Here is a 13,001-nt window from a genome sequence, read left to right on the forward strand (position 1 = left end):
GGCTCATATGGTGAAGGTTGAAGGTGAAAGTTGGGGAGGGTTCAAGTCCCGACAGGACAAAAATTTACCCACTAAAAACATATCACCCAACGGTCTTTACCAGCATACCCAGAATTAGAAAAAAGGTTAATTTATTAACATAAAACAAATCTAGACTCTGAGAGGCGTGCTCTCAAACACCCACCAACCTACATCATGTATTATAATGAGAGAAACCATCAATTATAAGTTTAATGGCTCCGTGGGTCGGTCACCCATGTAGTTTCAAGTTTCAACTTCCAGTCTTCTCTAAACCCCATGCCCCAGTTTCATTGACCCACTGATAAGCACACATTGTCACCCAACACATTTCCCCCTGCCCACGCCATGTTACAATCAATCAACAATAATCCTATGCTTGCCAGCTCATTCTGCTCGCAACTTCCACACAGAGTTCACCATCATGAGGATGGGTTTAAGACATATTGATCAAAGATCCAGAAAAAACCAAGTGATAAAAAGACTTAGAAAACTCTTCAGTGGTGTAAAATTTTCCTCAAGAACAATGTTCCAAATAACAAGGCTGAAGTTCCATCAGTAAGTAGCAATGACAGGCATACTGAAGATGAAGACATCTCAAGTATGTTGATGAGGAATGTGGATGGATATAATAAAAAAGGAAGGTGATGGGAACCACATGAGATGCCCTCTTGCAAAAGTATGGCTTTTTTGTTGTGATTTCAAATTCAAAATGATAGCTAGTCCTGACCGTTAGGATATTCTGTTTCAGTAAACAGACGATGATAGGCATCCCATATCCAGTGCCCCTAATATAAAGACTTAATGCAGGTATGAGTTGGGCCCTATGCCCCATCGTGCGGGCCAAAGATCCTCGCCCTCACACCAAACAACAGAGTATCCTCATCAGAGAACTATAGATTATAATAAACAAAACCGTGCGCGCTGCACTCGATCATATATATAAATGGTATAAATTAACAACATTTTTTTTTACATAAACATATGTTTTCTAATGATTGTTTGTCAGTTAGACTGAGGAAGACGCTTAGCAAGAAAATTTTAAGAAGTGGAATAATTAAATGAAGAAATAAGTTAAGAATAAAGAGAAGTTAAATTTAAACACAAAAAGCACCCTTGCCTGCCTTGGTCAGGGTTGGCTATATTTCGCTGATCTCACCCTCCCTACATACACCCACATCTATTGCCATGTTTTTTGCTGATCTCTTCTTTGAGTCCAGGATCCTGCAACAGTTTCTCCTCGGTGACTGCCCAACAAACGCAACGAAGAAAAAACCTTAATTAATCGCTACATACTAAACAAATAATATGTGGGTCCAGGATCATCATTTCTTATATTATTGAAATTAAAACCTGGAAACTCTCTAGGATAGTTACAAAAGAGACAATAAGAGATCATAGAACACTGCTTACCCTTTGCCATAGATGTGGGTCGGGTTTCTTGTAAACCTCCACTCTGTCAATATCAGCAGGATCAGCCATTTTCCACCTGCACAATGGGTGAGGGACACGATGCCGAGCATACTCACTGACTGTTTGATTCATTGAAGAATCAAATCTTGCCCTTGACAAGTAGAACACAAAGGGCTTCTGGCATGGGTTCCTGCTAACTGGACGCGTATTGAAGGCATAAGCCGTGTAATCAGCTTTTCTATACCAATTCAAGAATGTTCTTGAAGGCATTTCTATCTCACGAGGTGAGAAAATTCCCCGGAAAATTTGAACTGCAAAGCCCCAAGAAACAGAAATGGTCCAGCCCTTTGCTTTGTCATAGCAAATAGACTGTTGCATCAGACCTGCAGAGTCAAGCTTCATTGGCACCATGAGCTGCTTGAGGGCCTCAACCCGGGTCACATTGGGAAAGATGGGCTCCACCACATCAAGGTGATGTAGCGACACCAAGGGTGTCACTGGATGCGCAGCAAGAAGCCCAAAAAGGTTCCCATACACATCATACTGATCCCCATCCATGAAGAAGAGATTCACTGTTAGAAATCAGTAACCATCTTTCATGACTAAATCAGTACTAACCCACTCCAAAAATCCATTAAAACGAGAAACACCATTATTCACCTATACAAGGATCTCCATTATGATGTTCAACACAAAAGCAACCACACATGAATTCTACAATCAAAATTACAAAATCATCAAATTCAGAAAAACCCATCTTAATGCGTGTGAATTTTTAAGTGTGAACTAATGGAGGTGGCCAGATTTGTCCCCAGTCGGTCACACCCAGCCCCCTTGTAGGTGAAGTTTGAGCTGGCCAGCTGACCTAATGTCAATGCATTTATGATAAAAATTGTGGGGTTGGAGGACAACAAATTGGCTTCGTCACATTGAAAAAGCGAGGCTAATCTCTTTTACATGGTAGAAAGTTTTATGCAAAGGCCGGTCAAAAACCCCCCAGCATAAGAGCACCTACGTGGGTCCCAAACCGATACCTAAGAGGCTAGATAAGGACAGCCTTAAGCTGACGACGCACCTGTGTTGGACCATCAACTCTTATCGTCTACACATACTAACAAACACAAGCAACTACTGTTCCTCCTTGTAATTTCCCAATTTCGGAAAAAAATTTACAGGGGAATCAAAGTTCTTGTCACGAATCATACCGGCCGAAATATCGGATGACCAGGAAACGAAAATCCCAAATGGAAACTATTGCAACCTCCAATTGCAGGGAAGGAATGGGAACACAGATCACCGACATGGGATCAATCCAGATTAAAAGTACCCAAATCAGAAAAAAAGAAAAAAAAGGCATAAACACCCAAAATAAGAAAACAAACTGCGAAAGGGGCTCAAAACAAAAGCACACAAACACCAGGGAGAGAAAGGGAAGAGGTCACCGCACCTGGTGGAAACCGAGTTCTTTTGTGAGAGGAACGCCGAGCTCAGCCATGCAAGCCTGCATTCGGTCATCTGAGCCGTACAATCCTGGGTATCTCTGTATGCACCTGTCTTGCATTCTCTCAAGAGCTCTGGCTAATGGGTAGCTAATTGCGAACCCGCCACCGCCGTAGGCCATACTGTAGGAGAAGTATATGTTCTGCAAATGGCTCTCCGATAAGCTGCCGATGTAGTAGTACTGGTTGTGGTCGTATTTGGCTAAGAGTCGAACCAGATTCTCGGTGATGAAAACGGTGTCGTCGTCGCCCATGACGAACCATCTCACGTCCTTCATTCTCAGCCGGAACGTTTCGGACACGATCCGCGAGATCCTAATCGCGGAAGGGTGCCCCTGCTTGTTCGTGTAGGAGAACCGCGACGTGTCGCCGGAGATCCTCACCGGCGGGAGCCCCTCGTCGCTCCGGGTCTTCACCTGATTGTCCAACCAAACTATCCCCCTCATTTCCTTCGGCTTCCACCATAGCTTGATGTAGTTCTTTCTCTGGTCCCACAGCTTCGCCGACGCCGCAATGCCGAACACGATGTGCCGCAGCTCCGTCCTCTTGTGGGCCTCCGGGATTTCCCGCCGTAGCGCCACCGTTGTCGACGTCTGGTTCCGGATCCCCTCCGCCGTAGCAGCGCCCATCGTGACGTTGGCTTCGGACGACAAAACGGTCATCAGCGGTGGCGTAATCAGGAGGTCATCGTCGCAGGCGCGAGAGGTGGATACAAGCTTCAACGTATAGACGACGTATGTCACCGAAACAAAGAGGATGAGCCACACCATCAACTTCGGCAAGGTCCGAGCCTGAGCCACAGGCACGGCAATGGGATTTCCCGATGAACCCCTCATCTGATCCCAACCCACCTTTTCCGAATCCTTCTGGTTCACTTTCATCTCTACAAATCTCTCCCAAATGCACACAATCAGCTGTTACTTGCCCAATCTTGACAAATTTCAGACGCCCAGATCCTCCAAATTCCTCTAAAAACCTCAAAAAAAAAAAAAAAAAACTGAAATCAAATGTGGATTCCAAGACCCAAAAAACCAACTTAAGGGTTTGAGAAATGAGTTTCAGAGGGGGTAAAGGTGTGAGAGAGAGCATGCAATGGCTGCCAGGTTGCACACTCTCCCGAATAAGGCTACACTGCAAAATTTTCATTTTATATTTTTCTTTTTCTTTTTCTTTCTTTTTATTTTTTATTTTTTTTTTATTTTTAAAATTCCATTCTTATTTGTATTCATTCTGATTATATATGGTGTAATTTCCTCACACCCACACCGGCCTTGTCCGTTGTCCAAATCCGGTCATGTCCCTTCAAACCTCAATAAGTTGACCGACGCTGCAGTTTTGAGTGTTTTGACATTTCTTTTAAATTATTTTTTCATTTTTGTAGGGGTTTAGAAACTTAGGATAAGACTTTTATGATTTGGTATTACTAAGATGTTTCAAAAAATCATAAGCTTAGTATTGAATCAATAAATGGTAATTTAATGTGATGAAGGAAAATAGTGCAATTAATTTACTGGTTACATTCATGAAGGAAAATATTATTGTTAAAAAAAATTCCATAGATGATCAACTACCTGAGTTGGGCAAGTTTGTTAGCCCAAGTAATCAAATTCTTGCTTTTTTTTTAAAAGGAAAATATCACTACCAGGCTACCAGCTTCCAGGTTTGTGAAAATAAAAACAAAGACAAGTGAAACCTGATAGTTACATGTGTCATTGTAGTTCCCAGAATTTTAAAGAATCGTTTTTATATATTTTTATTTTATTTTTTTATGAAAAATCAAATCATATTTTACTATAAACAAAAAGGTAGTTTTATTAATCTACAACTATTAAAAAAATATAGACCCCGTTCACCTCAACCTCGTAGCCCTACTTCAATTATGAAATTGGGCTTGGTTGGTGGTCACCTGTGAGACTGTGACCCAGACCCACCAAGTAATCAACGTACTCAGCTTGGATTTTATAGGCTTTTAAGACCATATAAATCTAAAATCACCTTCAATAAATAATTAAAAGAAAAAAAGAAGAAAAAACTCGAGAGAAAAGATAAGACCTGTTCTTTTGGAGGATGTAAATCATGTCCCACTTTAGTTGGAATTTATTTAGTCATTTTAACAAGGTTTAAAAGTCCCCCCCCCCCCTGGGCCCACGCACGGCCCAATACCTTTTCCAGGCCAGAGTTGTTTTTCAAGAAAGCTGATACATGGGCCCAAGTTGTTAGAAGTGGGCCGCATAACTGGGGCCAGAGCCAGAATCCTGTGCTCTCTCATGTATAAGGATTGCAATTGGTTTGTACAAAAAAAACAGAAAAAGATAAGCTTGTCCTAATCAAACAGCCTTGGAAGAAGCAACTTTTCCCGGCATTCGGTGTAATTAATTACAGAGGATGTGTGGCCCACATCGTATTTTTGAGAGGGCAATACACGTGAACGGCTGAGAATGGTTCAGGGATTGGGCCCCACGCTTGAGACGGTGGCTCTCTCGTGCCTATCACCGTTGTCTGCTGCAGAAAGCAGGTGAACCTGGGTGGTCCCGCAGTTGGTAAATGATTGGAGAGGTGGAGATACCATACCCTATGTAAATCGACTTTTAGTTTTAGCTTATCGTAAAAGTTGTTTCATATTTATGAAATTCTGTTTTACATCCATGAGTGAAGAGTGAAGAGTGAAGACTGAAGACTTAAAAAATCATGTTTTTACAAATAAATAAAATTTAAAAATGTAATGATATAAATTGAAATTACTGAATTAAATTTATCTTAAACATCAAAATTGTTTTAGTTAAACTTAACTTTTTGCGTATACCAAGTACCAACCACATAAGGTTGGATTTGTTTGTCTTTTATATCGTTTCTAATGCAGAATCAGCCGAATTGAATTTACTTTGAATCTAAATAAAGTACCTATCAATTTTATATTATATTAAAGGATGTTTTCATTGGTATTGCAATTTACAACTTGCTCTAATAATAAGCTCAACCTCTGCTTATTTTAAGCCCAAAAATAAGGCTTTTATTTTAAGTAATGTTTTCAAGATAAATAATTTAGAGTTTTCAGTGTGAATTTGAAAATTCTAATTCATTGAAGTAAAGGAGTAGAGATGATGATTTTGTGGAGTAAATTAACCAACCAAGTTGGAATGGATAGAAGGAGAACCAATTTCAAATGGTTGCTGACTTCTTCCATGAAAGAAATGGCAATTTCAATTTGGTATTGGGTTCAAATCTCAAATTTACCGAATCAATCATCTTATAAAATGAATATCACAACAATTAGGTCAGTTTGTGGGTTTGATTTGATTGCATCAAAATGAGCAAAAACAAAAAATTGTCTACTCTTAAGTCTTAAAAGATATCATCGCTTCATTCATGCATTCAGCTGATGTTCTTGCGTGCAAGTATACATTTATGGAATTTGAGGCGTTACATCAAGATACCCATGAGTTTGCCCTAAGCCCCGACTTGCCTCAACTTCAGAAATATAGGAGCTTTTGGACCAAAATACCCCTTTTATGGAAAAATCATTATAATCATTTTTCTCAACTAACTTTTAAAATAGTCTTTATTTGTCGTGAAAGAGACATCTTATTTTTTCTTTTTTAAATTCATATTGAAACCGTATTTTTCGGGATGAAGTTTCATTTTTCAACCAAAACCATATTTATCAACTATTGTTTCCTTTTTCTATATGAAACTTCATTTTATGATTTTATTCTATTTATTCATATACGTTTTATTTTTTTAAAGATTCCTAACTTATTAATAAATAAAATAATAATTTATTATTATAAAAGTAGAACTACACCTTCAAGTTTAAATATATAAATTTTTTATTATTAAATTTACCTATTAATTAATAAATAATAATTTTAATATATAATATGTATAATTTTAAATTTTAATGATGTTATATGTACCTACTTATTTTAATAATAATAATGAATTAATACTTTATTGATCAATAAATTAATAATTTTATGAGTAAATAATACAAAATTTTAAAATTTTAAAAAAACAAGTAAAAATGTGAAGTTAAAAATATAAAAAAATTCAAAATAAAATCTAATTTGTTAAAATTGAATCATTTGTGATATCTATGGTTTTAGAATTTATATGATTTTAATTTTTGAAAGTGTTTTTAACTATTATAACACTTAAAATGCAACACCTAGAGTAACATAGCTAATTATATGGTAAAATACGTAATAACATGATTAATTATCTTTGACATTTTTACTAAAAAAAAAAAAAAAAGTAATAGGAGTTAATAGCGAAAAAAAAACCAAAGCACTTCGAAATTTTTTTATCCAATCAGAGATAAGTTAGATAACCTCATTTCTCAATCATTCACGACTCAAAAAATATCGAAGAAAAAAAAAAAAGACACCATCTAACAAGAAGGTGTTCAATCTCAGCTGATCATTCTCATGCATGAAGGGGCTCGCCACCCACAGCGACGCTCTCCAATCCATCAAAACCCTTGTGCTGAAACGCCTATATCCGCAAGCCCTTAGAGCCTCAGCATCGCTCCTCCATCCTCCTCTCACTGATCAATCCTATGCCCTCTTCCTTAAATCAGGCTTCGCACTCGATGCCTTCCTCTCCAGCTTCATTGTCAACCGCTTTGCCATCTCAGGCGACTTCGCTCGCGCCCGCAGGTTCCTACTCGACACCCCATACCCCGACACAGTCTCCTGGAATTCTCTCATCTCTGGGTATGCTCGGTTTCGGCAACCCGGGCCCGTGTTCGACTTGTTCAATGGGTTGAGGCGATCCGGTCTGAGTCCTGATGAGTTCAGTTTGAGTTCTTTGGTCAAGGGGTGTGGTGTTCTTGAGCAAAATGAGGTTGCACATGGGGTTTGTTTGAAGATGGGGTTATTGAACGGTTTTGTGGTGAGTGGACTGCTGGATGGCTATGCGAAATTGGGTGATGTTGATTCAGCTGAGAAGTGTTTCAAAGAGTTTTATATTGCGGATTCTGTGGTTTGGACGGCTATGGTTTGTGGATTTGTTTGGAACGGAGAATTCGAGAAGGGGCGTGAGGTTTTTGTAGAGATGAGGGGTTTGGGTTTGGGTTTGGAGTTGAACGAGTTTAGCCTGACTAGTGTTCTTGGGGCACTGTCTGATGTTAGAGAGGGTGAACAGGTTTTTGGTTTAAGTGTTAAGATGGGTCTGTTATGCGGATGCTCAATTCATCTGAACAATGCATTGATGAATATGTATTCTAGGTGTGGGAGTAAATCCGATGCTATTAAAATGTTTGATGAAATGACTGAGCCGGATGTTGTTTCATGGACTGAGCGGATTGGTGCTGCTTATGACGCTATAGAAGCTTTTGAATTGTTTAGACTTGTGCTTTCAGGAAACATGGAAGTGAATGAGTATATGTTGATTAATGTTTTGTCTGCCATGAGGGAGCCAAAGTTGTTGAAATCTGGGAGGCAAATCCAAGGGCTTTGTCAAAAGGCTGGGTATTTGCTAGTGGCTTCTGTTAATAATGCATTGATTTTTATGTATGGGAAGTGTGGAGAGATGGTCGCTGCTAGGCACATTTTTGATGAAATGCTTTGTGGAGATTCCGTTTCATGGAATTCTCTGATTGCAGGGTATGCTGAGAATGGACTCATGAAACAGGCTCTTAAGGTGTTCTCTCAAATGCGTGATTATTTGCTACAACCCAATAAATATACTTTGGCTAGCATTCTAGAAGTAGCAGCAAACTCAAATTTTCCAGAGCAGGCAATGCAAATTCATTCATATATAGTCAAACTGGGATTCATAGTAGATGATTCAATGTTGTCTTGTCTAATAACAGCATATGGTAAATGCAATATGATTTGTGAATCAAAGAGGGTATACAGTGATATTAGTCAAATAAATGTGTTGCATCTTAATGCAATGGCAGCCACACTTGTCCATGCTGGTTGCCATGCTGATGCCCTCAAATTGTTCCAAACAGGATGGCGCTTGCATCAGGAAGTGGACTGCATAACATTAAGTATAGTACTTAAAGCATGTGGTGCTTTGACAGATTTGGAATATGGTAGAAATATACATTCTATGGCCCTTAAATCTGGAATGAGTCAGGATAACTTTGTTGAAAGTGCTGTTATCGATGTGTACTGTAAGTGTGGAACTGTGGATGAAGCTGCAAAAACTTTTATGAATGTATCTAAAAACAATTTAGTTGCTTGGAATGCCATGGTGATGGGATATGCTCAGCATGGTTGTTATCATGAAGTTTTCGAGCTATTTAATAAGATGCTTGAATTGGGGATACAACCTGATGAGATAACTTATCTTGGAGTGCTTAACTCATGTTGTCATGCAGGGCTAGTGAATGAAGCGCATACTTACCTAAGCTCGATGTTAGAACTTCATGGAGTGGTCCCATGTTTAGAACACTATGCCTGCATGATAGACTTATTTGGACGAGTAGGACTCCTAGAAGATGCAAAGAGGACCATTGATCAAATGCCTATTATGCCTGATGCTCAAATATGGCAGATTCTTCTCTCAGGCTGCAACATCCATGGAAATGTTGATTTGGGGGAAGTTGCAGCAAAGAAGCTTATCGAGCTGCAACCTGAAAATGATTCCGCTTATGTTCTTCTCTCAAATCTCTATGCTTCAGCTGGTAGGTGGAATGCTGTTGGAAAATTGAGAAGGGTAATGAAAAAAAAAATAATCTGCAAGGAACCTGGTTCTAGTTGGATTCAGGTGAGAGGATCTGTGCATTACTTTTTTGCTAGCGATACATCACATCCTGAGAGTAAAGAAATTTATATGAAGCTCCAGAGGTTGTATGAGGAAATGTTTGCTTCACCATATTTGGAACAAGATAGACCTGTAAACTATGATCCAATTCAATTTTGATTTATGAGGCAACTGTGAATGGGGGCTGTCCTTTGCATGTTTCTGGGATACCATCAAAGGCTGGTACTCAAGCAATCAGGTACGTTTCTGGGATCCTTTAAATTATTTAACTTACTGCATTTGGCATTAGAACAATTCTTTAAATAGTGAAGAGGAAGGCAAAAATATTATCTTCTCATTTAATCTCTGCGTTCCAAGGAGTGCATGTATAATGACCTTGCTCTTAGCCACTAACAGCAACCACAGTAAGAGGAACTCAAATATTCTTAAATCAGTTTGTCACTGTTCCAGTCTTCTAAGTTTGTGTTTACACATAGTTATTAATAGATTTTTTCTAGTAGAATAGTGGTGACATTTGCCTATATGTCACAGTTTGATAGAAGTGTTAATTTTTTAACATTTCCTTTCTCATTCCTTTATATTACTTTCAGTACCTCCCAATTAATGCAATTGACAGAATATCTAGATGCCTAACATTCAAGCAGAATCAAACTAGCATGTTTTACAAATTTTTAGTCTGTTGTTGAGCCTGTCAACCTGTCAAATTCTGATATGGCTCCTTTGGTTCTTAGAATTATGCTGACAAGAGAGTGCAAACCCCATCTAATCTAAGCAAACTAAAGGAAAAAAAATAAAAAAATAAAAAAAAGCAAACCTAAATTTCCTGGATTTTCTTGTAGATTTGGCACATATCTTTCTAGGACTGGCCCATTGGAAATAAGAACTTTGTGTACTAGTATGCGGTTTATGAGAACAGTGAGGAAATGTCAAAGCTTTTGCTTAGTCATCCTTTTCCTTTGCAGGGCTTTTTACCTGTCATTTCTCAACAGGTATTGTGGCTTCAACCATGAATCAGTCCTGGCTTATTCCACTTGATCTCATTTTTGTTTCTTCCACTTCCAAACTATTCTAATGTAGACAGGTATCTTCATCCTGCTCATTTCTCCTGATTAGCAATTTGAATATCCATGTTGTTAGGTTTTAGTCTTTGGCTTTCACATATGCTAGATTTTCTTTTTCTTTTTAATCATCTAATATTATTACGGGTTCTTCAATTTTGGATTTGGTGTTTGGTTTGTGCAAATAATGTTGCTGGCTTCCTCTTCTGTGCCTCCCTAACTGATAAAAGATCATGATTAATATATGAATCATGGAAAACACCAAATCGGTTTTGAGTTGATTACCATCGCACCATCAGAGCCACACAGGATTTTTGGTCATGTCTCATCATGGATTTTGTAAAATTCTAAATTATGCTCAACTAAAATCTTTCGAACCAAAAACAATCCATGCAACTGAACGGCCCCCTTTTTTTCCTCCTGAAAGAAAAAGGAGGAAGAAGAAAAAGAACTATAGACATCGAGAAAATACTTATGATACAGTGTTTGATACGATCAGTAGTTGCTTATGTTTTTTGTCTCCCTCAAGTATGATATCTGGCAGGAACGATGGCGAGGTGAAGATGCCATGGAAAGCACAGAGACAAAAGATTTGAAAGCCTTTTCTGCTATCCTCAACTTTATCTGCCCCCTCTTTGGAAGAGGCCTTCTGCCCCTGAAATTGCTGCTAGTAGTCACTTGAGGAATGTTACTGACCTTGTTATTCATGATGGAAAAGTATGCGAAGTGAACTTCTGTTAAGAGTTGGATAGTTTGATAAATGGTGGATATCTGACTGGTCGCCTTGGTTGGGTATTTATATAGCACAGGAACAGTTCATTGTAATAACAAGGCCTGAGGAGGGGCTCATCTGGCTGTGTCAAGCAAGCTAGAAACAGACTTTTTAGGTTGGGAGGGGTTGGGAGGGCATGCCAGCGAATTGTCTGGCTGTACAAGATTCCTTTCAGCTCAACTTGAGACATTGACTCCATGGGATGATTTGGCGGCTGATTGACCAAGTAGAAGATCCAAACTTAATCTACATATATGGTGATTTTTTGAGCCTGTCTTACCATAAACACGTGTGGGTTTTAGCAGCATTTTGTTCTCTTGTATGCCATGGGCTCCTCCATGGATGACTAGAAAAAGGGCTACTCTTTGAAATGGCAAGATCTATTGATTTGTTTTTGTACAACTTGACAGATAGATTCATTAGTTAAATGCAACTGGGTTGGACACCAGGGAGCAGGGTTGATATTAATATTTGTTTATACTCTCATCCATGTTTCCATGGAGACTTCCTCAGTACTGCCAAATGTCTATCTGACTGCCTTCAGGATGGCACCTTGCTCTATAATATGATGTATGTTCGATGCCACTGCACATGGTCAAGAGCTTGTTTCCCAGGCAGAGAATCATATATGTATAACGACATTGATGATGACGAAAATGATTTATTTAGTATATTCCTTTTAAATTTAACCCTCATTCTATGGGATGAGTATATTGTGAAATTTTCTTACTGAAGACAGGCCTGGTTTCATAACAGTGAAGGAAGCCCCTCCAATGCAGTGATTCTGATTGATGCCAAGGTTTGGTACACTGGTCCAGCAAGCTTGATCACAAAAGATTGGAGCAGAGGTGCCTTCCTTCTCTCTATTTTGATAAGACTGTGTAGTGGTTGGCTTGCTCGATCAGTCCCCCATGCCCACACACTTGCACATAGCGAATAATAAACAACTTGTTCATGGTCAGACAGGCTCAAGGGCAGGGTGCCAATAAAAATGTGGATTGTATATTCAATCACTCTTCACGTTTGTGTTATATAATGTTATTGGAAAGAAAAAAAAATTGTTACTTTAGTCTTGGCTGATGACAATGGGTATTTCAATCCTTGTACTTCTGTCCCCCAGTTTGGGAAAAACAAGGGGAAGGCAGCTAATAAGGGAGGCTATTATTTTAGTGAACTTATCCGATATACGGAGAAGAAGCCCAAAATCAGATTGATTTCAGACCTGGAAAACTGCAAGAATGACACACACACCAAAGAGAGTAATCAGGCCAGGGTAGGCATGGTTCTGATTTTAACCAACCCGAGAATGGAATCGAGTTGATCAGTTTTGGTTGGTCAATCGATCAGTTCTAATTAAACTGGAACCGAGTGGGATCCATTTATTTACCAACCCAAACCATCCCAACTTAAAGTTGGTTCGCTTTGGTTTGGTTCAGCTCATTCGGTTTGGATTCAAAAACTTGTTTTAATATTAAATAACTAAATATAAATTACATAGCATACAGCTCAAAAGTATAATAATTTAAT

The 13,001-nt window shown here is 38.8% G+C and overlaps 2 protein-coding genes across 9 annotated transcripts; one reads left to right on the forward strand and one right to left on the reverse strand.

Annotated features, from left to right (window-relative positions):
• Positions 1 to 924: 924 nt before the first annotated feature.
• On the reverse strand, positions 925 to 4,072 carry LOC100267372 (uncharacterized). Its single transcript, XM_002279151.4, has 3 exons — positions 2,879 to 4,072; positions 1,432 to 1,974; positions 925 to 1,265 (listed from the first exon to the last, which is right to left on the reverse strand). The coding sequence occupies exons 1-3, from the start codon at positions 3,809 to 3,811 to the stop codon at positions 1,158 to 1,160; spliced, it is 1,584 nt and encodes a 527-aa protein (XP_002279187.1). The 5' UTR covers positions 3,812 to 4,072; the 3' UTR covers positions 925 to 1,157.
• Positions 4,073 to 7,277: 3,205 nt separating this feature from the next.
• LOC104881090 (pentatricopeptide repeat-containing protein At2g13600) lies at positions 7,278 to 12,158 on the forward strand. 8 transcript variants are annotated; one of them, XM_010659950.3, is made up of 3 exons: positions 7,278 to 9,882; positions 10,607 to 10,725; positions 11,232 to 12,158. In XM_010659950.3, the coding sequence occupies exon 1, from the start codon at positions 7,359 to 7,361 to the stop codon at positions 9,801 to 9,803; it is 2,445 nt and encodes an 814-aa protein (XP_010658252.1). In that variant the 5' UTR covers positions 7,278 to 7,358; the 3' UTR covers positions 9,804 to 9,882; positions 10,607 to 10,725; positions 11,232 to 12,158. The 8 variants fall into 8 exon arrangements, with proteins under 8 accessions (XP_010658252.1, XP_010658255.1, XP_010658270.1 ...); XM_010659953.3 differs by having other exon boundaries at positions 11,247 to 12,158; XM_010659968.3 differs by having other exon boundaries at positions 10,607 to 10,633; positions 11,247 to 12,158.
• Positions 12,159 to 13,001: the final 843 nt, after the last annotated feature.

The sequence above is a fragment of the Vitis vinifera genome, chromosome 2, assembly GCF_030704535.1.
Source record: "Vitis vinifera cultivar Pinot Noir 40024 chromosome 2, ASM3070453v1".
NCBI lineage: Eukaryota > Viridiplantae > Streptophyta > Magnoliopsida > Vitales > Vitaceae > Vitis > Vitis vinifera.